The following is a 26,819-nucleotide window of genomic DNA, read 5'->3' as shown; positions in this document are numbered from 1 at the left end:
CAAGTTAATCATAGAATCACAAAAACAAACCCCAAACCCCAATCTAATGTTTCTAGCAACATTTTTAATGAGTATTAGTGTATTAATGAGTTTCCAAGCGAGGATAAGAGAAGATGAGTAGTATTTTTGAACATGACTTCCTGATGAATTTTCTCAGCCTTGAGGATATAAATGCTGCCCCCATCATAAGACTAGTCTTACCCATAGTCTGAATAGTTGATCACTTATAAAGTATGTCTTAATATGCTCCAGGAAGAGCTTTGTGCCCTGAAATATCACCACTCTATACACATATTGGTTTATAAATTTCAGAAATTATACCAATAGAGAATGCCAAGAGAGATAATTTTCATGAGGGCTTATTCTCTAACGAGGAGTGCCATTGAATGTGATACGGGGAGTTGTTATTTTTTGTGAAATGGTCATGGTGGACCCTGAAAAATATTGAAGGTAAAAGAGATTGTCTTCTTAGAAAGATGGGCAAAGGAAAGGTTTGGAGTGGGAGCAGGGAAAGAAGGGAAAGGGATCACAGTTAGGAAGTTATGATTAATAGTCATGCTTTTAAAGAGACGAATAGACTAAGGAACCAGAAGCTGAGGCCAGGCTGAAGGAAATGAGATAAAGAAGGAAACTCACTCAGCTTAAGCCATGGACTAGGCTGTGCTCTCTCTCTCTCTCTCTCTCTCTCTCTCTCTCTCTCTCTCTCTCTCTCTGTTGCTCTCTGTCTCTGTCTCTCACTTTCTCTTTCTCTCTTTCTTTGCTCACAACTCTGGGAGATAGATGCTGTTATAATCACAATTTTATAGTTGAGAAAACTTAGTCAGATAGAGGCTAAGTAATTTGCTAAGTAATTCAGGTCTTCCTGACTCGAGGCCTATAGAGAATCCACTAAAGCCCCTAGAAATTTTCATGAGAACTGTTACCTAGTGGTTTCTTCTACCAGCCTTTACTTGCAAAGTTGGTATTTAAATATAAGTACAGAAGTTTCTATTTACCCAAATTGAAATTCATGCTATTATTTGGCCCAGTTTTCTACCCCAGAAACATATCTTTGGATGGCAGTTTTACTCTGTAGAAATCACCTTCAAGAACTCAGAATCAACTTCATCCCAAGATGAAACTCTGAGGAAAAAAATTGGTTCAGATTGACCTCTTAATTGAAAAAAAAAGTACACTTGAAAACTGATGCTTCTGATTAAACAGAAAATGAGAGATTACCTTTTCCCAGAAGTTTGAAGTCATGTAGAAGTAAGTTTAAACTCGGGTTCTTGTTGAAAAATATATTCTACATATAATTTGCTGGACTTTTAAACTCCTTATAAATACTTGAGCACTCATTATCTTTTGACCCAAGTAAGCAAGGCAGAATAGAGATGATATGCCTCACTTGAAAGATGGTGAAATGGAGACCCAGAGAAATGAAGCAACTTTCCCAAGGTTGTACACTGAATTAATATTATCATTTAGAAGGAATATGAAGAGACTAATCTTGAAGAATCCATAAGTACACTGACAAGAGAAAGCTAGTTCAGAAGGCAAAGCTCTTGTCCCTATGAATGAATCAGTGAATGATGTAGTAGATTTAAATTTTTTTTTCCATTTGAAAATCATTCATATGGAGTAGCTCAGTGGCACAGTGGATAGAGCACTGGTCCTAGAGTCAGAAGGTCCTGAGTTCAAATTGGACCTCAGACTCTTGACGCTCACTAGCTGTGTGACCCTGGGCAAGTCACTTAACCCCATTGCCTAGCCAAAAAAAAAGTCATTAATAAGATGTATCATAGGAGAGAGTACCAAACTGTGAGTCACCAGAAGTAGATGTGAATCCTGGTTTTGTCGCTTCTTATCTGTGACTACTTGGGTAAGATTTTTAACCTGTCTGCACCTCAACTTATTCATTTGCCAAAATAGGGGGTTGAACTAGGTGATCACCAATGTCACCCAGCTTTAGATCTATTGATAATTTAAGCAGAAACAGTTTATAAAAGTATCATGGCCTTGGTAATGCTCGCATTAGACAGTAAACAGGAGCTTGGGACATGAGCTACTTGAGAAGAGAGTGTTAGAGGAGAGCCTGTGGACAGTAATGGCTGCATATTGGAGATCCACTCTATCTGTTTAGGCCACCTACTTGCCTTCTCTGAAACTGTTTCATCTTTTTGTAAAATGGGAATCAGAAAACCTACACAGCCTGTCTCACAATGTTATGATGAGAAATGTACTTTGTAAATGTCAAATGCTATGGAAATGCCCACTGTCATTATCAAATGCAAAATTGTTTTCAAAATGAATTGGTTGGATATTCCCTATGGTCCCTTCTTTCTCAAAATCTATTTTTTAATGGTTCCATGAAATAAGTACATAAATAATGTTCTAGAAACTTTATAAGAAAATAAAGAAAAAATATTCTCTTTGCCTGCTTTCCATTCCTAGAGACATTCCATTGAATATTGGAGGTACATATAGCCTTAAAGATAATAGTAGCACAAAACTTGAGAGTTAGAAGAGATATTAGATGGCATACAGTCCATCATTTTACAGACAAGCAGGCCAAAGTGCAGAGAGGAGAAAAACTCATCCTTCCCAGTCATTGGCAGGCATGACTGAAAGCTGGCTCCTGACCTGTAGTCCAGGTCTTCTCTTCCTCATCAGTTGTTTACCGAGCAAATCCCTTTAACTCCTAATGCTATGCACATTAAAATACCATACCTTAAGATACAAATGCGTTATACAATTTTTCTCATCCTACCTGTGGAAGAAATTGCATTCTCGTGGTGACACCAAGGTCAAAAGATTCTCTGCTGAAGAGGTACTTATACCTAATCTGATAACTCAAACATATCTAGAAGGAGCAATTCAAGTGGGGAATTTTGAACATGCCCAGGGGATTATGTTAATTAGTGAGATTGCACTGGGATTTGGAAATACGGGCCTGTTTTCTTTTGTACTCAGCCTTACTTGTGTTGCATCATGGTTTTGTCATGGGTATGTAGGGAAATCAGACATTTGTACAGTACATTGATGAACTGTTAACAGTTTAACAGTTTAGGAATAGAATAATACCCCCAAGCCAATAAGAGAGCTATACATGGCTCTTGTAGAATGTTAGATCTCAGCAGGACCTTAAAACAGTGGCTACAGAATTTCAGAACTGAACGACTTTAAAATATAGAACACAGAATTTTTGAGCTGGAAGGGACTTTAAGGATTACATATTCCAACTCCTTCATTTTAAAGGAATGCGACTTTTGTTTCATGAGGTTAAGGAATACCTAGGCCTCCTAACTCCAGTCCAATGACATTTCCATTGCAATGTGTGGCCTTTTCATTTTACATGCACAAGAATGCCTCAGAATAAGACTCTCTAATCTCTAAATGTTCTTGGTTGGGGTCCAAGTTTGAGCTCCCTCATTCTAGATTCTATAAGCCCACTTTTCTAGTCTTATTTCACATTACTTTCTTTCACATGGGGCAACTTGGTCTATTAATTTGCCATTCTCCAAACTTCATACCTTATCTTTCTTCTCTGAACATTTGAACAAGTGTTACTGACACTCTCCCCTGGAGTTCACTTCTATCTCATTTCTGTCACTCAGAATCCTTATCTTCATCAAGGCTCAACTTACTATCTCCATGAAAACCTAACTCCTCCCCTAGCCTTGACCCTTGGCCTTTACTATCAACCACACCCCCAAATTGTTAGTGTTTGTGCTTCTTCAAATTACTGTTTGTCTCTGTGCATATACAATTAAAGGTTGTACAATTTACCATATATCTACTCTAGGTGTTCCTAGGTGTATACATGTTTATTTCTCTGGATAGAATATAAGCTCCTTGAAGCCAGAAACCGTTTTGCCTTTTGTATTCCTGGTCCCAAGTTTGATGTTTTGTACATCATAGATGTATGATAAGTATTTGTTTACAACATGAGAAAAGAAGGCAGAATAAGACTCCAGGATGATTTCTTATTGTATATGCATTGCCCCAGCCATGAGAGCGCAATTTGAGGGCAGCCAACAGATCCTATATTTCTTTCATGGCAACTAGTTGGCTCAGTGGATAGAGTACTGGACCTGGAGTCAGGAACATTCATCTTTGTGAGTTCCAATCTAGCCTCAGATACTCAAGTATAAAAAGTGGGATTCGACTGAAATAGCTGAACCACCACAACAAAATACTCCTGTAACCTAGCAGGTGCTCAATAAATGCTTGTTAGAAAAGCCATAGGGATAAGTAGAGGATTAACCTTGGAGACAGTACTTATCTTTGAAATGTTTGACCTAGGCCAAATCACCTTACCTGTCTGGACCTCATTTTCCTCTTCTACAAAATGAAAGCCTTGGACTAGATAATCTCTATTGTCATCCCTTCTACCTCTGGTCATCTATTTCACTTAATAGTTATTATAAAGTTTGATTATTCCCTGTATTCAAGAATTTCATTTATGGATGGTTACCATTGTTTCTTATTCCTTCCCTACTATATCAAGTTCTTGACCATAATTCCTTCTTCTAGAAGTAATTTTTCGAGGGGGTGAGGGACATGGTAGGGAGAAAAAAAATTTTGATTGAAAAATATATTCTTATTAATTAATGATTGATTGCTTATTGCAGTATATGATCCATGATACTTTAGTACTCCCAGTAAACTTTGCACTCATAGCCATGTGGTTTCTCCTAGAACTAGTTATTATAAATAACTATATCAGCAACTAGTAAGGAATAAAAATATCAGCAACTAGTAAGGAATAAAAAAAAAACCAGTTCCATACTTTATTGATCCCGTTTTTCATACTTTTTTCATACAATACAAATACCCAGCCAGTATATATACGGATAAAGGAAACACATGTAAGCCATTTAATCATTTCTTGGCCCTCAGTTTCATTTAAATAAGAGATAAAGGAGCAAATATAATGATTGCAGTAAATCAGCACTTCCCAGAGTTGTGTGATTGTATCCAAGCAGACTGAAAAATTTAAAGGTAATTAAAAGATAATAAGGAAAAGGAAGCTAGAACCCTTTATAATTATACCATTCTAAGGTAAGAAAAACCCAAGAAGTTTTAAATGCAGCAACCATGAAGAAACTGATTAAAGATGTACACAAGAGTTGGTAAATTTTCTTTGGTGCTCACTGTGCTGCATTTGTAGGTGCAGTGGTTTCTGGAATTTTTCTCTCAACTTGTACCTCCTTCCTCCCACTGGGGGAAAATCTTTTGTCTTACCAGAGGCTTAGTATGACCTGACATCACACCATTGGCAGAGAAGGAGTTCAGAAATAAAGCAGGAATGAAAAACAAGGTTAATCAGGTCAAGGATAGAAGAACTGGAATGGACCTAAAATACAATCTTCTTCGACTCTATCATTTCATGAATGAGGAAAGCTAATGTCCAAAAAAGGGAATTTATGGTTCTAGGAGAAACCACATGGCTATGAGTGCAAAGTTTACTGGGAGTACTAAAGTATCATGGATCATATAGTGCAATAAGCAATCAATCATTAATTAATAAGAATATATTTTTCAATCAAAATTTTTTTCTCCCTACCATGTCCCTCACCCCCTCGAAAAGAAAAAAAAAGAAAGAAAAAGAAAATCCTTGTGACAAATATGAATAGTAAAACCAAACAGATCTCCATGTCAATTGCATCCAAAAATGTATCTCCTTCTATACCCTACTTCTATCTCATGTCTATTAGAAGGTGAGCAACATGTTTCATCATGGATCCTCTTGAGTCACGATTGGCCATTGTGTGGATCAGAATTCTTAAGTCTTTCAAAATTGTTTGTCTTTACAATGTTTTGCCAAGCATTTATTAAATGCCTTCTACGTGCCAGAATTTTTGCTGGTTACTGGGCATATGAAGACAAAAATCGAAGTCTCTGCCTTCCAGGATCTTCTGTTTTGTAGAGATACAATACACATACATAAGAATAGGAAAAAATATAGAAATAAAAGTAATTTAATAGTATTCATATTAATAAGTCTAATCTGTACTTTAGAATACCTGATTGAATTTTACAATTCAAAATTTTATTTTATTGTCATGATTAATTTGTAAACCACAACCAGAAAAAAAGATCTAATTTGCCAGCTGCCAAATAGATATAAATCATTGTCATACAAAGCAAAAAAAAAAAAAAAAAGAAAGAAAGACAAGAAAAAGTAAGGGAAACAGTTTTGAAGCTTTACTCACAATAGTAGCTTACAAAATGGTGAATTATTTTAGACAATTGAACACTGAGATTTGTTTAGAAAGTTCTTTTCTGAAGAGTTCTTTACTTAAGGCTTCTTTAACATCTTTGTTCCTTAAGCTGTATATCATAGGATTCAACATAGGGATCACTGTGGTATAAAACACGGCCACCATTTTCCCCTGTTCCACAGACTTCTCAGAGGGTGGTGTCAGGTACATGAAGAAGAGAGTGGCATAGAATATCATGACAGCTGTCAGATGGGACCCACAGGTGGAGAAGGCTTTGCGCCTGCTGTCTGCAGAGCGAAGCCTGAAGATAGCTGGGAAAATGTATAGATAGGAGATGAGAATGATGAGCAGGGAAAAGGTGAGGTTAAACCCAGCAACAACAAACATTGATGTTTCTTTTCTGTAAGTACTAGAACAAGCTAGTTTAATGAGGGGAGGGTCAGCACAGTAGAAATGGTTAATCTTATTGGGGCCACAGAATGATAAGCTATAGGTCCACATGGTCTCCATGAGGCCCGTGAGGGAGCCATAGACATAGGGCACTGAGATGAGAGATGTGCAGACAGTTGGGGACATCTTGCTGCCATAGAGCAGAGGATTACAGATGGCCATGTAGCGGTCAAAGGCCATCACAGCCAGGATGTAGATTTCCACATGGACCAGAGCAATGAAAAGGTAACATTGCACCAAACAGGCTGAGTAGGATATGGTGGCCTTTTCCACTATGAGAGTCTCCAGCATCTTAGGACTCACATTGGAAGAGAAACAGAGGTCCGCAAAAGATAAGTGACTCAGGAAAAAATACATGGGTGTGTGAAGCCGGGGAGTGATTCTCACTAATACAACCATCCCCAGGTTCCCCACCACAGTGATGATGTAGATGGTTAGAAAGAGGGTAAAGAATAGGACCTGAAGCTCCAGGCGATGGGTTAGTCCCAGGAGAATAAACTGGGGCTTTACGGTCACATTCCCACTCATCACTTCTCCAGTTGAGCTCCGTGCTGCTTGGCTCCTTATTTCCTAATATATAGAGGTCATTAAATGTAGAAAGTAATATAAATAAGAGAGAAAACTTTTTTTTTAAGTAGATGCCTTCCCTTTTCTTCCTCCTAATGTTCTCTATTTCTATGCTTTTATTTCCCTTACTTCTGCTCAAAATACCTCCTTGGATAAACAAGGCAGCTGGTGGCAGCAGATTCTAACAGTGAGAAGCAGCTAGGGGTAATTCATATAGAGCATTGGACATGAGTCAGGATCATCTGGGTGCATAGCCCACTAACTGCGTGAACATAGGCAAGTCATTTAATTTCCCCAAGATGATCTTACAAAGAACTTCAAAGGAAACAAATTATAATTAATTATTATTTTTCCAATCCACATTTAGAGGCCCCCTGAAATCCATTCATGGATTCCTCAGGTCTGTGGACCCCATTATGAAAGACTCATAGAAAGCACATGACATTGTTTCCCAATCTGATTCTTTCTCATTCTGTACACATGAAGTTGGATTTTTTTTTTATCTGAAGTATAGAACTTTGAATTGTTCCCTGTGAAATATCATCTTGAGTATATTCAAGTCATTATTCTTGCCTATTGAGAAATTTTGGGATCTGAGCTCTGTCTCTCAGCCTTTTCTCTCTCTTTCCAAGTTTTGTGCTGTTTGAAAATCTGTGACACAGCCTTTATTCCCCGACGCAAAGAATTGGTAAAAGCATTTAACAGCACAGAGCCAAAGACAAATTCTGAGAACGCCATTATAACTACCCACCTGAAACTGCTTTTGACTAATTAAGGATTGCTGCTTGGGTTCAGGCAATCAACTAGTTGAATCAGCTTTTTGTTGTTATTCTTATTCAGTTGTTTGAGTTACTCCTACTCTTCCTGACCCCATTTGATATTTTCTTGGCAAAAAGATACTGGAGTAGTTGGCCATTTCTTTCTCTAGCTTATTTTACAGATGAGGAAACTGCGGCAAACAAAGTTAAGTGACTTGCCCATGGTCACACAGCTAGGAAGTATCCGAGGCCAGCTTTAAACTCTCAAAGATGAGTCTTCGTTAGTCCAGGCCAGGTGCTCTATCCCCTGCACCGATTAGCTTTTATAATTTAGTTGGTCTGTTTTCGTCTCATTCACAAGCATAGCATGAGAGACTTGGTCATATTCTTTGCTTAAATGTAAGTATCTTATGCCTCCAGGACAGCTTTTTCTCTTTTCTTCCCTTATAAACCTCTCTCTTCCCCTCTTATTGCCAGTGCTTTTACACTAGCAATCCCCCATGCCTGGAATGTATTTTCTCTTTGCCTTCCCTCATCGAGGTCTTCCTCAGGTCAAGAGGACCTGAGTTCAAATCCAGATTCAGAGTTCAAATCCAGCTTCAGACCCTTGACACCTACTTAGCTGTGTGACTCTGGTAAGTCACTTAACTCCATTGCCTAGCAAAAAAAATATATATATATATATATGTATATCTATATCTATATATATCTATATATATAGCTATATATATATATATTTATCTATATCTATATCTATCTATATATATATAGATATATATAATCAGTCCAGAAATCCTGTTCTTCATGAAGATATTCTCGACTTCTCCAGCTGTTAGTAGCCTCCCTCCAGGACTCCCAGGTATTGGAACTACTTTGTTTATACATTTGTATTTATTAATATCATACTTGAGTTGTATTACAAGGTCTCCCAGAAATTTTAGTGTACTTTAAAGCTTTGAAAATCTTAAAATTGCAGTAAAACTTTTGGGACACTTATTTTTACAGTAAATGTAGTGCTTCAAACCCTATCTGAATGTGAATGCTCCTTGAGTAGGGATTTTTAAAATTTTCTTTCTATTTATATCCACATCACCTAGTACTGTGAATAGTAAGAGTAGAACAGACCAGGTTCTTTTTTTTTTTTTTTTTTTGCTAGGCAATGGGGTTAAGTGACTTGCCCAGGGTCACACAGCTAGTAAATGTTATGTGTCTGAGGTCAGATTTGAACTCAGGTCCTCCTGAATCCAGGGCCAGTGCTTGATACACTGTGCCACCTATCTGGCCCCAGACCAGCTTCTTAATAGACACTGATTGGTTGATTAAATTCTGCCATTTTATTCACTTTGGTAAATAAATAATTGGTAAGGCCTTTTCTTGAGGAAGCTATTCTTGGTGCAGTAATCATTGTTTCTAATTCTAACTGCTTACAAACTATACTGTTAATATTGCACTCCAAAATTTTGTTAGGAATTAAAAAAAAAGTTCACTTTTCTATAGACTGCAAAATATACTCTTGAAAAAATGAAATTGGGAACTCACTGTCTTTTTTCAGCTTCATGATCCCTGCTTCCAGAAAAAAAATAATTTAAAGATCATTTACATTGACATTGCAATTACTTTTACAAGTTCCTTAAGTATCCTAGGATTTAATTCATTTGAGCTGAAAAGTTTAATTCATTGAGATCAACTAGAGGCTGCCCTAATCACCTTAGGTTTCTACTCCCTCTGAACTACTTTTATTATATGCTTCCTCATTTAAAAGTCATTTTGCATGGAAGAGAAAACAGAAGCAAATTAAGAATTGAATATTTTAGCCTTTAACATTCTCATCCCATCTTTGATCCCCCTCCTGTAGCTAACATTGTGGAAAAAACAAATAACAAATAAACAAAAACTTTTTTTTGGTTCCTATATTTAGTGCCACCCTCAACGCCACCCCCCCACCCCCGCACCCCTGGGTTTTAGTGTTTTTGACAGAATTCTTACTGGACTGTGCCACTGCTTTATATTGATCTCTGGTATTTGCCTTTTTTTCCCCTCCTGAATATGTGTCTTTTTAGAATATTAATTTAAGAGTGAATTCTCTGTACATTTATATTAGTCTCTTTCTGCTTCTATCTTCAGAACTTCATTTCTGAGAACTTTACAGACAGTGAAGGGGCAGACTTCCCTCCTCAAAATATTAGGCCATCGAATGATAACTATTCTTTCTCTAAACCACTTTATATCTGAAACCTAAAGTGCATATTCATGGCTTTCTCCTTCTCTAACATCCAAATTTTTGATAACAGAATCATTTATTCCTGATGGCTCTTGCCATTTTTATTCACCAAGCAATTTCTGATTAATTAGAATCGTGTCTCAATTTTATTTGACACTTCTATCTTCTGAAGCATGAAATTATACATAAGACAAGATGTACAGTTATCAGCTCCCCTGACGTTGGTAAAAAGAGAATGCCAACAGATGTTTGGAGAGTTAAATCTTCCAATTACTACACATTCCTGCGTGCTTATCTATTTCCCAAATAGTATTGCCATCTATTTCCAAAAATCCTCATCAAATTTTCCTTCTGTTTAAGTAAACTTTACCATAACACTATGGAACTCAGTTCCAACACATATAAAATGGTGATAATGGCAGCTACAATATCTCCCTTATGTAATTGCTGCAGAAATAATCATTTGTAAATTGCAAAGTATTATAATTATTATTATACAAAAGAAAACAATGAGAATTATTTTCATAACTTTATAGAAAATAAAATATTAAAAAACAAATAATCAGTCTGATTTCCATTGATAAAAAGGTATTTCATTGAATCTTACAGGTAGAAAAAACCTCAGAGATTGTAGAGTCATAGAATTTTATAGCCTGAAGGAACATTAGTGTCAAAACTTCCATATTTCACAAAGGAGGAAATTGAGTGAGGAGTCAGTAGCAAAGACAGGGCTAGAGTCTAAATGTCCTGTCTCTTAATATATTGCTATTTCTTCTAAGAGCTGGGCTATCATTTTCCATGCAAAACTTCCAAATCCCTTTTTTTCCTCCCTCCTTTCCCCAAACTCCAGCATTAAAATGCCACAGTGTAAAAGAAAGACAATTTAATGAAAAAAAAAAAAAGAAAAAAAACCTGGGTATATAAATTTATGACTGGATTATTCAGAATTGTGGGTCCTACCTGTGAAAGAAAAGGCATTCTCATAGTGACAACAAGCTCTGTATCTGCTCCAGGAGAATTTATACCAAGACTGATAATGAGGAATTTTATCCCTGAAGAATTTCATAGAAAACACCCAAGAAGAGTAATCCAACTGGGGAATCTTATACACCCTGGGGTGACAAACTAATTGAGAGGATTACACTTCCTGTTTTCAAACAAGGGATTTAGAAATGTTGCCAAATTTTGCTTTCCATTCACTATGATGTCATTAGTCCTCTTTGAAAATGAAAGCCAACATTTACATCATGTTAAGGTGTGTGTTTTGTCACGGGTGTTCAAGGGAATAAGACATATCTGCAACTGGTATTGTCCTAGAGAAACACTAAAAACTCCAGGAACAGCAGAGCAATCCTTTCTTAGTGTCTTTTGGTCTGGGTATATGAGTCTTGTATAATCCATACATTTCATAGACGTCCAGAGTAAGAAGTGACCTAATATCGTAGACTACCAGAGTCTCAAAACTGACAGACACTTTAGACTATAGAACACAGAATGTCAGAGTAGGCAAGCATGTTAGAATAGATACAGAATATGAAGTGTCAGAGATGGAAGGGCCTTGGGGATCATTGAGTCCAATCCTTTCATTTTGCAATGAGATGGATTGAAGCCACGAGGTGAAGTCATTGGTCTCAAGGCACTCAACTAGTAAATGTCATATTTTGAACCTGAAATGAAGTCATCCAAAGACGCTCGATGTTCTTTTACATTATGTTTTATTAACTTGGTTCAGCTGTCTACACATTTTGCCAATTCCCATGTCTGCCCCAAGGGATCAGCTTCTATGTATTTGATGTGTCAATGAAGCATGCTGCCTTTTGAGCTTCTCCAATGACTAAATCCCTTTGGATTAGAGTCAGGGCAGATATGCCTTACACTGAATTCTAGCCCTTGGCTGTTACTAACAGCATTCAAGAAAACTTATCTTCTTGAGTTCAAATCTCACCTCAGACACTTACTAGCCATGTGACCCGGGGCAAATCACTTAACCCTGTATGTTTTAGCTTCCTCATCTATAAAATGAGCTGGCACTGGAAAGAAGAAGGGGAATAACAGGGTGGAGATGTTTTGATGTAAGCCTGTTTTTTGTCTTTGTGTTTATCAGCACAGCCTTACTGCCAAAACTGGGAGGTGGTGAGGGTTGCTGAGTGAACTCAGGGTCAGCGAGCATCCTAGACATGGGAGCAGCTGAAGTTGTTTTATCCTTGGCACATAATTTCTGTTTTGGAGAGGTCTGATAAATTGTGGGGATCAGAAAAAAAATATCTAGTGGTCCATTGTGTTTACTCACACTGTAAATCCTTACACTCTTAAAAATTATTGGGGCAGCTAGGTGGTGCAGTGGATAGAGCACCGGCCCTGAAGTCAGGAGGACCTGAGTTCAAATTTGACCTCACACCAACCACTTGATACATACTAGTTGTGTGACACTGGGCAAGTCACTTAACCCCAATTGCCTAAAAAAACAGACACAAGTTATTGAAGGTTCAAGAGAGCGCTTTTGTTTTATGAGTTATGTCTTTTGATATTTATTATATTAGAAATTAAAATGTTTTCATGTAATTATGAAAAGAGTTTTGCCCTTGTAGACCTCTCGAAAGAGTCTTGGGTACATACCAGAGGTCTTTGAACCACATGTTGACAATCTCTGATGTAGTGCCTTCTATCTAGAATTTAGGTTCCTATGAAAAGCCCTTTCCTTAGTAGGAAGATTGTCTTTTAACCTCACTCATTCATATGAAATTATTTTTGGAAACGAGAACTAAAAATCCAAAGATGATTTGAGAAAAAGACAAAGAACTTAGATGTTTTAAAATGTTTATAGCAGATCTTCTTGTAGTGGCAAAGAACTGGAAATTGCAAGAGATGCCTATCAGTTGGGGAATGGCTGAATAAGTTGTGGAACATCATTATAACTGAATACTACTCTGCTATAAGAAACGATGAGCTCAATGATTTGAGAATTAGATTTGTCCAAAATAATGAAGAGTGAAATGAACAGAACCAAGAGAACACTGTATACAGTAACACCAAAATTGTTTTATGAATGACTTTGAACAAATGACTTATTTTGACTATTATAAATAGCCAAATTAATTATAAAGGACATATGAAGAAATACGCTATCTGTATGTAGAGAAAGAACTGATAAATAGAAGTAGATATAGAACAATTATACATATATATGTATGTATATGTATATGTATATGTATTTGTGTAGCATCTCCAGGGAGGAGGTAAGGAGGAAAATAAACGGAAAAAAATTTACATGATAATGTTGTATATTTGAAAGGAATAGCAAGTTGTGCATGGTAGGTTTGTAGTTTCATGTGCAATCATTTTTTTTATTGTACTATTTTATGGAAATGCTTCTTTTATTGCACATATTAAAAATTAAAGAAAAAAAAGAGAAATGAACCATTCCTAACAAAATGAAAATATTGTAAGTACATATAAAGAACAAAAGTACTAAATATATGCTGGATTGGCTAAGTCATGTATGATAAGGAAAGGAGTACTGTTACTGTCTAATACTGGCTACAAAAGCCAAGTACCTAGTATAGGAGAAAAAAGGGACCAGTAGGAGGTTACCAGCTGATGGGCTCTGATAGGCTCCTCCTCCAACTTGCTCCTCTCCCCCCAGCTCCTGACAGAAATCCCTCCAACAGCAGGTTGTCGGCCAGTATTCAGATCTTCCTCTCCCCGCAGTCTCCCATCCCCTCCTGTCACCTGCATCAGGAACATTAGTGCGCCTTGTCCCACGCACAACAATTTCTAGTGATTGCACGGAATATACAAAGGCAAACACAAAAAGCTATGTTTCCAGCTTTCATTCCAGTAAAAACTTGAAAGCAGCAGACTCTTGCTGGACCAATGGGTGTTAGAAGTTGCAGAGAGCAACATTTAAGAGCTGACACCCTAAGGAGGCCTCAGAGAAGAGAGCTGGCTTCATGGAGTCAAGAAATCAATAGCAGCCCTCAATACAGAGGCAAATATCCCTGCACATCTTCAGAGTCCCCAAGGGCTAGAGGCACACTCTGATTTCAACCATATTTATGTGGATAACTCAGAAAAAGCACAGTCTTGCTACTGTGGGGACCAAAGTCTTCCAGATAAAACTGTTTCCCTTCTTCTCTCCCTCCTGCCCTTATTTCCTTTCTCCTTTCTTTCCTTGAAGTAGTATAGCATAATGTGTGAGTTAGGAAGACCAGGATTCAAATCTTGTCTTTGATTATTTGGTAATTGTCCATGTGATAATATGAAGCAATTTATCAACTTGGAATAGTTATATAAATGTCAATGATCTTTCTTTCCTTCTTTCTTTCTTCTTTCTTTCTTTCTTTCTTTCTTTCTTTCTTTCTTTCTTTCTTTCTTTCTGTCTTTCCTCCTTTCTTTCTTTCTGTCTGTCTGTCTGTCTTTCTTTGTTTCTTTTTTTCTTTCTCCACCCCCCCTTCTCTCTCTAACCCTCCCCCATCTCTCTCCTATTCTCTCCTTCTCCCTCCCCTCTCTCTTTCTTTTTCTCTCGACATCTTGCTACCTATACATCCTCTTGGTCCTTCTGTCAGCGGAAGAAGAGATTATGCACTGATGTCATTATGTTTGCTGGTTTTTTAAAAGCAAGGCTTGTGATACTATCGAAAAGGACAGTGGGTTAATGAACCTCCAGGATCCTTCAAACTGTTAATCAACTTCTGTATGACTTTACTCAGGTGTCTTCCCCTCTCTAGAATTCACTTTCCTCCCATTAAAACAGGGAGAGCAAAGAACTGTATGATCTAAGTCCTTTTTTGAATCTAATCCTCTACAACTGTTTCTTCAATCATTTGGGGGAGAGAGTTCCAAAAAATAGCAATTACCCAACACATATCTACGTAACAGACACTTTTCTTTAGAGAACATATAATTCAGAGCTGAAAAGGACCTTAATACTCATCTACTTCAGCCTACTCAGATCATATACATGAAGGTCAAAGCCCAGGGAGAGGACATGATTTGCCCGAGTTTGTGAGTCTTGAAAGCAGGATGTGAACCCAGGTCTTCCGCTACTGATCCTAATTCTGATGCTATTAAACAATGCTTCTTTCCACCTGGTTATTAAAACAATCACTAACCTGGAATTTCTTTGTGCCTGGAAAGGAAGAACATCACAACCAGCAATAGTGCTGGTCGGGCCTAATCTCTGGGACATGTAAACTGGCCCAAATTGCCAGTGCAAGAAAAGTGATAAACATTTCCAAGCCCACAGAGTTTAAAGAATGGTGAATTATTTTAGACAATTGAACACTGAGATTTGTTTAGAAAGTTCTTTTCTGAAGAGTTCTTTGCTTAAGGCTTCTTTAACATCTTTGTTCCTTAAGCTGTATATCATAGCGTTCAACATAGGGATCACTGTGGTATAAAACACGGCCACCATTTTCCCCTGTTCCACAGACTTCTCAGAGGGTGGTGTCAGGTACATGAAGAAGAGAGTTGCATAGAATATAGTGACAGCTGTCAGATGGGACCCACAGGTGGAGAAGGCTTTGTGCCTGCTGTCTGCAGAGCGAAGCCTGAAGATAGCTGGGAAGATATACAGATAGGAGATGAGAATGATGAGCAGGGAAAAGGTGAGGTTAAACCCAGCAACAACAAACATTGATGTTTCTTTTCTGTAAGTACTAGAACAAGCTAGTTTAATGAGGGGAGGGTCAGCACAGTAGAAATGGTTAATCTTATTGGGGCCACAGAATGATAAGCTATAGGTCCACATGGTCTCCATGAGGCCCGTGAGGGAGCCATAGACATAGGGCACTGAGATGAGAGAGGTGCAGACAATTGGGGACATCTTGCTGCCATAGAGCAGAGGATTACAGATGGCCATGTAACGGTCAAAGGCCATCACAGCCAGGATGTAGATTTCCACATGTGCCAAAGTAATGAAAAGGTAACATTGCACCAAACAGGCTGAGTAGGATATGGTGGCCTTTTCCACCATGAGAGTCTCCAGCATCTTAGGAGTCACATTGGAAGAGAAGCAGAGGTCCACAAAAGATAAGTGACTCAGGAAAAAATACATGGGTGTGTGAAGCCGGGGAGTGATTCTCACTAATACCATCATTCCCAGGTTCCCCACCACAGTGATGATGTAGATGGTTAGAAAGAGGGTAAAGAATAGGACCTGAAGCTCTAGGCGATGGGTTAGTCCCAGGAGAATGAATTCAAGACTTGCAGTGACATTCCCATTCATCACTTCCTCATATGAGATCCACACTCCTTGGCTTTGTACCTGCTAATATAGAAGGGTCATTAAATATGGACAATAAGCACATTGAGTTATTTTTAGATAAAAGTATATATTTTTTTGAAAAGTAGATGCCTTCCATTCTCTTCCTCTCATTTTTCCCTCTTCTTGTGCTTTTATTTCTTTTATTTCCACACAAAGCACCTCCTTGGGTAAACAAAACAGCTTGGGGTAGTACCTCCTAACAATTGGAGGCATCAAGAGACAATTGATAGAGTGCTGGACTTAAGAGGCAGCATGACCTGGGTGTGTAACCCACCTCTGGAACCAAAGTAGTTGTGTAAACAAAGCCATGCCATTTAATTCCCCCAAGCTTCTGTTTCCACATCTGTAAAATGAAGATGGCAAATTCTGTTCTTCTTCTCTTGTGTGGCACTTCTGAATCTCAAATAAGAGAAGACTGACAATTTGCAAAACTTCAAGCACTACAGAAATATCAGATGTTATTATTTAATGCTGTCCTTTCTTTGATTCTTTTTTTTCTCCCTCCCTTTCCCTTTCCATTTTATTTACACACTCTCTCTCCCTCTCCTCCCCCCCATATATAGATCTAGATCTAAATCTATAGATCTATAGATCTATATCTGTATCTATATCTATGTATCTATGTATGTATCTATCTATACACACACACACACACATATATATATATATATATACACATATACATACATATGTCTAATGGATTAGGATTGTTGTTGTTCACTCATTTTCTGTTGTGTCCAACTCTTTTGTGACCCCATTTGGGGTTTTTCTTGGGTAAGGTACTAGAATGATTTTCCATTTTCCCCTTCAGCTCATTTTTACAAATGAAGAAAGTGAGGCAAACAAGATTGAGTGACTTGCCCCAAGGTGACGCAGCTAGTAAGTGTATGAGGCTAGCTTTGAGCTCAGGAAGATCAGCTTTCCTGACTCTATCTATTGCACTGATTACCTCTCACTAAAAGTCTTGAAGCCTAATTTGATGACCACCTGTTGGTATATTGTAGAGGACATTTTCTTCAGGCAACTTTAAATTGAATCAGGGCTTCTTCATCTTTTTTTTGTGTCATGGATACCTTTACAATTTGGTGAGGCTTATAGACCCCTCCTCAGAATCATGTTCTTAAATACATACAATAAAATACATAGGATTACAGAGAAAATTGATCATGCTTATTTTTTTTCCTTTTCCATCTCATAAAACCTCCTGAAATTTATCCACATGGGGATGTCTGTACACCCCAAGTTAAGGACATTTATTAGATGACCCCTGACATCCCTTCCAACTCTAACCTTTTGTCATTCTATAAATGTGAAGTTTCACTTTTGAACTAAAATATGGAATCTTGCATTGCACCCTATGAAATGTACTCTTAGTGTACTCAACCCATCATTTTCGCCTGTTAAGAAATGTTGAGTTGTGGACTTTCTCTCAGTATATTAGCTATCCCTTCAAACTTTGTAATATTTGCAAATCTGCCAGACATGCCTCTATGCCTTCATTCAAAGCATTGTCAAAAGTGTTAATAGCACAGAGCCAAAGACAAATTCCTAAGAACTCTGTTGTAATTGTTCCCTGAACTTAATTTGACTTATTAATGATTGCTCTTTGGGTCCTGCTATTTAACTAGTTCCATTTACATTAAACTATTATAATTTAGTTGATCCCTTTCCATCTCATTTATAAACATAGCATGAGAGCCTTGGCCAAACTCCTTGGTAAATATGTGTCCTATATTTTCAAGATGATGTTCTCCCCAGATGCCAACTGATTTCTGGATAGTCCAAGTCTCCCCTCACTATACTATCATGTGCTTATATGCTGATGTTGCCATCTGTTTCCCAAACTCCTGTCTAATTCTTCCTTATGTCCAGGTGATCTGTACTAAACCTTTAGAGCAGTATTGTTTCTACCTCAGTCGCTCTCATCTATTAATATCCACCATGTTTTCCACCTTAGTTTCCTAGAAGTACATGTGTAATCTACTTGCTTCCCTCTCCCCACCTCCCACCCCCATTTAATCTATTTCCTTTTTTAAAAAATTATATATATATATATATGTGTGTGTGTATATATATATATACATATATATATATATATATATATATGTAACGAATTCAAGTCATGAGACCCATATCTCTAAACTCCACTGCTACCTATGAGGTCAGATTTACCTGGTTGCTTTAGGATCTCTAATTCACCTCATTTATTGACTGTACTTTCAGCATGTATATACAAATATATGAAGCCTTTAGCTCTAGCTATTTTGTTTGATGTTGTCTTCTTTTCTACCGTTTTTCCTGCAGGTTGTTGTTCAGTCATTTTTCAGTCAGGTCTGATACTTCATGACCCCATTTGGGATTTTCTTGGCAAAGATATTGGAATGGTTTGTTGTTTCCTCCTCCACTTATTTTATAGATGAGAAACTGAGGCAAACAGAGTTAAATGACTTGCCCAGGGTCACATAGCTAGTCAGTGTCTGAAGCCAAATTTGAACTCACGAAGATGAAATCTTTCTGACTGGAGGCTTGGCACTCTGTGCTCTGTGGCGCCGCCTAGCTGCCCTTGTAGATTGTACTGTCTTTATTGTATTATTCTCTAAGGTGCCAGACTATTCAGAGCTACATTGACTATTTGATTTATTTTTCCCCTTCTCAATTAAAAGCTGTCCACTCATTTCTTAAGTCTCTAGCAAAATACCTTATTCTTCCTCTTCTTAGGTTTCATCCCCAGCCACGAGCTGATCATTCCTATATTTAGGGAAGATGATTCCCAGAAAACTGTTTATTTTTCAAATCTGTCTTTGTCTTGTGAATCCTCTACGTTCAACTGGCAACTGTACCCTAAGCATCTGCAATTTTTGTTTATTTCAGCTTGTTTAGCCAACATGTTATAATAGAACCTAGTTTCATTTTATTGTTATAATTTTCTTACCTCCTTGTTCTTTCACCCCCTATAAAATTCCCAGAAGTGTATTATAATAGTCTCATCATCTTCTCAATCAGATGTTGATTCCCCACATCAGCTTTCTGTTTTGAAGTCTTTACCCTTATTAAGCAGTAACAATTAAAACAGCACCTATGCTCCTAAAGTTTTTAGTCTGCCCAGAAATTTGTAATCCCTAGCTACGCTTTTGGAGGTATCTTTACTCACCATATGAATCACCAACCTCTATCATCCTTACTATTTCTCAATCTATAATTCCAAAACCTAGAGGATGTTGTGGTCATCAAATTTACCAAATCTGGGAAAAGGATCAATCATTTACCATATATTTTCATCAAAAAGACCTCAACCTTCTCTATAACTTATACTACTTTGAAAAATATCCAATTTATTACCATGCAGCAAACACTCACCAATTACCATTCATTTCTTTTTTTATCTAATCATTACTGAACAAGCACTTCCTGATGGTGCTTACCTGGGGATCTACACTAAACTGACTGGAGTAAATTTACCTGCATCCTCCTGAATTGACCTGTCCAGCTACTCACTATGTAGGAAGACCTCTTACTCATGCCTCTTACTTAACTCCAAGTATCCAGTTGTTCTTCGATTCTTTCTTTGTGTCACCTTCATTCTTACATACTCTGACCTTCCAACCCCACCTTAGAACTCCTGTTTGACCCTACCACAATTTTTCTTTGTTATTTTTATCTTGAAGCTCACCGTTTATTTTTGAAAGACTACTTCATTCTTTTTGATAATGTCAAAATCAGAGAAATGGGTTCACAATTACTGAACCCCTTTTCTTCTATCAAATAAATATTACTCTGTATTTTATTCATATTTTATGTTACTGGGCACTTTCAGAAACATAAACATGAATCAATGACTCAATTTCTGCATTTTCCCACTCTTCTATATGAGCAAAGAATTTAAACATTGTGAGACTCAGTTTCAACTTTGAAATGGAGATAATGATGACTACACTATCTACCTCATATAATTGTTGTAGTGATAGTAATTTTTGAATTGTAAAACACTGTCATTATTTTGACACACAAGAACAGGAATGAGACTGTTTTAATAATTTTATAAAAAAAGAAATATAAATTATACTCAACCTGATTTCTATTCATAGGAAGGTATTTCATTAGATGTTAAAAGTAAAAAGAACTTTAGATATTATAAAGTCATAGAATTTTGTAGACTACAGGGACATCAGTGACCATAACCACCTTATTTCATAGAAGAAAAAAAACCTGAAGCCCAGAGAAGGGATATATCTTGTTGAAGGTCTCACACTGAGAAAGTCTATGGCAGAGATAGGCCCAGAACCTACATCTACTGTCTCTTACTCTCTTGTTCTTTCTTCCAGGAGCTGGCTTATTAATTTCTATGTAAAACTCTCAAATCCCTTTTTCTTCTGCCCCACAAAGAAGCCAGCCTTAAAATGTCACACTATAAAAGAAATACAATTGAATAAAGGAAATCAATGGGTACATAAATTTCTGACTGCAATTTTGCAGAGTTATCACTCCTACCTGAGAAAGAAAGGATATTTTCATATGGACAATATGATCAAAGAAAGACCTCGTCCAGAAGGATTTATATCTGGGCTAATAAACTAGGAGTTTTATCCCTGAAGAATTTCATAAACACAGCCAAGAATAATAATCCAAGTGGGGAATCTTGAACATCCCTGGGGTAGATTCTAATTGAGAGGATTATACTATTTTTTTTTTAAACAAGGAGTTTGGAAGTGTTTACAAGTTTTGCGTTGCATTCATTATTACTTATATTTTGAGGTGTGTGTGTGTGTGTGCGTGTGTGTGTCTGTTATGTCATAGGTGTACAGAAGAATTAGACATATCTGTAACTGACATTGTTACCAAGAAACACTTAAAAACTTCAGGAACAGAAATGTCTTTGGGTCCTGTATAAGTATAATCCATACATCTCATAGACAACCAGAGTAAGTGGGGACCTAATCTAATAGAATATCAAAGGCTCAGAACTGGAAGACACTTTAGACTATAGAATATAGAATATGGGAGCAGGCAAGGGTGTTAGAATAGACATAGAATATGAAGTGTCAGAGATAGAAGGGCCTTGGGGATCATTGAGTTCAATCCTTTCATTTTGCAATGAGATGTATTGAAACCAAGAGATGAAGTCATTGGCCTCAAGGCACTCAACTAGTAAGTGTCATATTTTGAACCTGAAATGAAGTCATCCAAAGACATATGTCATTCTTTTACATTATGTTATATTGACTTGGTTCTTCTCTCTATACTGGAACATTTTGCCAATTTTCCATATCTTTCCCAATGTCAATGAAGCAGACTACCTTTTAAGGTTCTCCAGTAATCAATTTTCTTTGGATTAGGGCCAGGACAGATATACCTAATAATGAATTCTGCCTTTTAACTGTTACTATCAGCACCCAATCAACATTCAACAACTTTTATTAAGTTCCTACTATATGCCCAGGAACATGTGAGATGTTGGAAATGTGAAAGAAAAACAAAAAAAAGAAAACAAAAACAAAATTGTCCCTGTTATCAATCAATCAGCATTTATTAAGTGCCTATGATATGCCAGGCATTGTGCTAAACATTGGGAATATGAAAATAGATAAAAGACAGTCCTTGCCCTCAAGCACCTTACAATCTAATGGGCATACAAACAAGTATGTAAAAAAGCAAGCTATATAAAGGAAAAATAATATATAATTAATTGAGATGAGATTCCACTCTTGCTGCTTTGTAATCCCAAATAATTTGCTCATTCCAGCCACAAATAATTGGGGCAGCAGACTTCCCTGTACCATTGGGTACCTGGGAACACATTCTCAATGAACAATTAATGCGGAGTCCTTTCCTCTCCGCCTCTACCTTCCACCTCATTCCTGTTTGTTCCTGTTCTCTAGTTGGTTTCTGTTTCACAGATGCACATGTAAAAGAGAACATACCTAGTTACGGTGGGGCTTCATGGCTTGGGCTTATGAAGCTTCACAGAAAAATTATACAGGCCTGTCAAGGTTGAAATCAATAGGCTGTGTATTTACATAGGCAGATGTGCACATATGTGTATGTGTTGGGTTTGTGTGTATGTTTGTGTGTATTTAAGGGAAGGCTATATTTAATTGGAAAAAAAAACTGAAGAAAGTATAAAGGTTGGGATTCAGGAACAAGAGAAAGGCAATAACAGTCCAAAGATCTTCCCAACTTCTCCACACCCTTCACCCCCAGAAATACATACATTGATACCAGGACTGTCAGCTCAAAGTAGGACAGAAAATGCTAGGGAAAAATATAACCAATGGTATCCCCAGAAAGCCTCAGGGATGATGGTCTTCACGCCCAGAGACATCAGTCATCTGAGGCAAGATCCTTGAAGTATTAACCTTGAATAAAAGATTCCATTTATGGGGATGAGGGTGTCGGTATGTCTAGAGAAAGGGCATGGCAAAAAGGGGAAGTGTGCCTAAGGTGTAGATAGCTTGTTGGCAAGAGAGAAGGAAAAGAACTCCCATCACTGACCTACCACTGAAGGATTTTCCTTACTAAGGCAACTACTTCTGCCACCTGTTAATTCATTGAAGTCCTAGAGATTGCCGGAAGTGAAATGAGATCAGACAGAAACTTTGGAAACATGGAGAATCATATAGTTTTCTGTAGAGCTAGTTAAGTCAGAGAATGTTTACTGAAGCCTGGTATGAGGTAGACAAAGATGACCAATGAGTTCACATACTTACCTTCTTACACATGTACAGGAGGAAGAAAGGATTAAAGAAGGAAATAGGAAAGAAGTAGAGAGGGTAGGAGGGAAGAAGGAAGAGAGGAAGGAAGGTATAGAGGAAGAAAAGAGGAAGGAGGGAGGGAGAGAAAAAGAAAGGAAGGAAGGAAAAGGATGATAATAATAATGCTAATAAACATAATAATTGAAATTTATACAATGCTTTGAGGGTGGCAAAGAACTTTATACACTTTATCTTTTCTGAGTCTCCCAAGAGCTCTATGAGGTAGTTGCTGTTATTAACTTCATTTAACAGATGAGGAAACTGAGTCTTGGAGAAATACAAGGCTGGTTTTCATGTTAGTGACTTTTAGAGTTATCTTATTATTTTATAGTTATGTCTTACACTTCCTTTCTCCAGGATAACTTAGGTAGCACTCAGTTACAAGTTTTAAGATTCTTCCCACCCCCAAAGGACATGTTAGGAGAATTATAGACAGCCTGTTGCATAGCAAAAATCCATGCAAGCCCAAGAGACCTTCCATTAGCTTTTGGATTTATTGGACCAATTTCCTTTACAAAGTTTATAACAAGAAAATAACTACTTACTTTAATTTATAATATTAAAATAACCTAGACCTCTGAAAACAAATAATAACTGGAGTTTTTGTTCATTCCTGTATTATTTTTGGAAGGGAAGAGGGTGCAGCAAACCTATGTTTTTAGTTAAGTAACCTGAAGTACATGCTTGGAATGCTAAGAAGTTACATGAGCTATTACATGAGTTCCAGAGGCATAATGTGCACACTTGTCTTCTTGTTTCCAAGTCCTGTATCCATGGCAACATGTGGTATAGCATTTAGTAACTTAAAGATCACTGGACTACTATGAACAAAAATGACTAATATTTATTTAGAGAGATCTTTTCTGAAGAGTCCTTTGGTTAAGGCCTCTTTCACATCCTTGTTCCTTAAGCTGTAGATCATGGGGTTCAACATGGGGATCACTGTGGTATAAAACACGGCCACCATTTTCCCTTGCTCCACAGATGCCTCCGAGGGTGGTCTGAGATACATGAAGAAAAGAGCAGAATAAAATATAGTAACAGCTGTCAAGTGGGACCCACAAGTGGAGAAGGCCTTGCGCCTGCTGTCTGCAGAGTGAAGCCTGAAAATAGCTGGGAAGATATACAGATAGGAGATGAGAATGATGAGCAGAGAAAATGTAAAGTTATACCCAGCAACAACAAACATAGACAGTTCTTTGTTGTAGGTGTTAGAACAAGCTAGTTTGATAAGGGGAGGGTCAGCACAGTAGAAATGATTAATCTCATTAGGGCCACAGAATGATAAGCTATAGGTCCACATGGTCTCCATGAGGCCCGTGAGGGAGCCATAGACATAGGGCATTGAGATGAGAGAGGTGCAGACAGTTGGGGATATCTTGCTGCCATAGAGCAGAGGATTGCAGATGGCCGTATAGCGGTCAAAGGCCATCACAGCCAGGATGTAGATTTCCACATGGACCAAGGCAATGAAAAGGTAACATTGTACCAAACAGGCTGAGTAGGAGATGGTGGCCTTTTCCACTATGAAAGTCTCCAGCATCTTAGGACTCACATTGGAAGAGAAACAGAGGTCCGCAAAAGACAAGTGACTCAGGAAAAAGTACATGGGTGTGTGAAGCCGGGGAATGATTCGCACTAATACCATCATCCCCAGGTTCCCCACCACAGTGATGATGTAGATGGTTAGAAAGAGGACAAAGAATAGAACCTGAAGCTCCAGGCGATGGGTTAGTCCCAGGAGAATAAATTGGGGGTTTAGGGTCACATTCCCACTCATCACTTCCCCAGATGAGATCCAGGCTCTTGACTCTGCTTCAAGATTTATCAAAAGAAAATGCTAAATTATTATCTTCATGGCAAGGTCATCTTTTTGTACTCCTCTCTACTTTGCTACTCCTGTTTAAGCAGAAACAAGAAAAATAAAACCAATAATTGGCATCCTGTGGCTCAATAGGCAGCCTTTGATGAACCTCCTCAGCATCAAACTTCCTTCCTGCCCTCTCTCCTATTTTCTTTCCCTTTTTCTTTGCCTCTTTCCTCCCTTCTCACCTCTCTTCCGACAATGAGAAGTACTCAATCATAGCTAGCCCTGTGGGAGAACTTTACAGATAAAGAGGGGGCTGAGTTGTTGGCCACACACAGAAGAGGACTAGAAACCTCCAGCCCATAATTCTGCCTTTCTCTGCATTGGGAGAAAGCTCTGTTGTTTTCATGTAGAAGAGAAATATGACCTGGTCCTTTAGGGCATTAGACCATGGATTTTATCCCTCTGAACAAAGGAACAGCTAGCCCAAATCCAGAACCTCTAAGGATTATTTTTGGAGAAGTCACAACAGGCAGAAATCTCTGAAAACTTCATGTGCAGCAATTTGGACTCTAATGTACTCAACATTTCTGGTGAAAGCACAGGCCCCTAAAAGGTAGATGCTTCTTTTAATTAAACTTGAATGTCTGTAGGGCCAGTCCCAGGCAAGCAACAGGAGAGTCTGTGATCAAAATGATGAAAAGAGATGCTATTAATATTATATACATTTATAAAATGCTGTCATTTAGATTATAAGCTCCTTGAGGGCAGAGGCTGTCTTTTGCCTCTTTTTACAGTGTCTGACACATAGTAAGTGTAGAATAAATTTTTACTGACTTGCTGAGCAACTGCTTTAGGCCCATTATTTCATGACACAGCATTCCATTGAGCTAGGTTGTACACATATTATTAGCCCCATTTCTCAGATGGGAAAACTGGGTCACCAGTGTCAAAAGGCTAGCAAAGACTGGAACTGAGATTCAAGTGCAGATCTTCTCACTCTATGTCAGATGTTCTAGATGCTACAAAAGAGGAGCTCACAATGTCATGGACTATTAGAGGCAAAAAACAAACAAACAAAAAACCCACCCCAGGGTCTTTTTCACTAAACAGGTAAAGAGCCCAAGGATGTGTGACTTTCCCTTTCTTAAATAGAGGTAAGACTAAAACCTCAGGGCACTGAATGCACATTCCTTTCTGTTATATCACAGTGCATCTCCTGTCCAGACAGATCCTGATAACACACTACCTAGCTATAGTAAACACTTAATAAATGCTTGATTTCTTCTTCCTTCTTGATTCAGGCCTTACTTGAATGTAAAGTCCTAACCCCAGAACCTTGACTCTACAGCTAAAGGAAAACAAAAACAACCGATTTTGTCTCCCTTTAATCTAGTAAGATTGTATCTTAAGAGTTAAAACTAATTTTAGCTCATATTTATGTAACACTTACAGATTACTTTATGTAAATTATTTCTTTAATGACTCTCAAAAATCCAGGACATGATTAGGGCAAATAATACTAAAACATGACACAAATAAAGAAAAAAAATGAGATTAAGATAGGGGTAAGACTTGTCCAATGTCAAATAGTTGGAAAGTGTCAGCCCTGGTATTTAAACACAGATTTTCTGAAATTCAGTGTTCTTTTGGACTTATGTGAATTTATCTTCCTGGGTAGGAATTTACCTTGGTACAAAATGGGATAGAATCTCTTCAGCTGACCAGGTCCACTTTTATCTTCACAGAAGACTGAAACAAAATTAATAGAATTAGGTTTCCACAAAAAAGTGTTG

At 37.6% G+C, this 26,819-nt stretch overlaps 3 protein-coding genes across 3 annotated transcripts; all 3 read right to left on the bottom strand.

Moving 5' to 3' along the window:
- Positions 1–6,221: 6,221 nt before the first annotated feature.
- On the bottom strand, positions 6,222–7,184 carry LOC114041494 (olfactory receptor 5M8-like). The gene has a single exon (XM_027859954.1). It carries the CDS (start codon positions 7,182–7,184, stop codon positions 6,222–6,224), a length of 963 nt encoding a protein of 320 aa, XP_027715755.1.
- Positions 7,185–13,722: 6,538 nt separating this feature from the next.
- LOC114041493 (olfactory receptor 5M8-like) lies at positions 13,723–16,440 on the bottom strand. Its single transcript, XM_027859953.1, has 3 exons — positions 15,487–16,440; positions 15,314–15,374; positions 13,723–13,976 (listed from the first exon to the last, which is right to left on the bottom strand). The coding sequence occupies exons 1-3, from the start codon at positions 16,426–16,428 to the stop codon at positions 13,723–13,725; spliced, it is 1,257 nt and encodes a 418-aa protein (XP_027715754.1). The 5' UTR covers positions 16,429–16,440.
- A 7,620-nt stretch (positions 16,441–24,060) lies between these two features.
- LOC114041474 (olfactory receptor 5M8-like) lies at positions 24,061–24,996 on the bottom strand. Its single transcript, XM_027859936.1, has one exon. The coding sequence runs from the start codon at positions 24,994–24,996 to the stop codon at positions 24,061–24,063; it is 936 nt and encodes a 311-aa protein (XP_027715737.1).
- Positions 24,997–26,819: the final 1,823 nt, after the last annotated feature.

The sequence above is a fragment of the Vombatus ursinus genome, unplaced genomic scaffold (assembly GCF_900497805.2).
Source record: "Vombatus ursinus unplaced genomic scaffold, bare-nosed wombat genome assembly UNPS02014174.1, whole genome shotgun sequence".
NCBI lineage: Eukaryota > Metazoa > Chordata > Mammalia > Diprotodontia > Vombatidae > Vombatus > Vombatus ursinus.
This window is presented reverse-complemented; position numbering and strand designations above follow the sequence as displayed.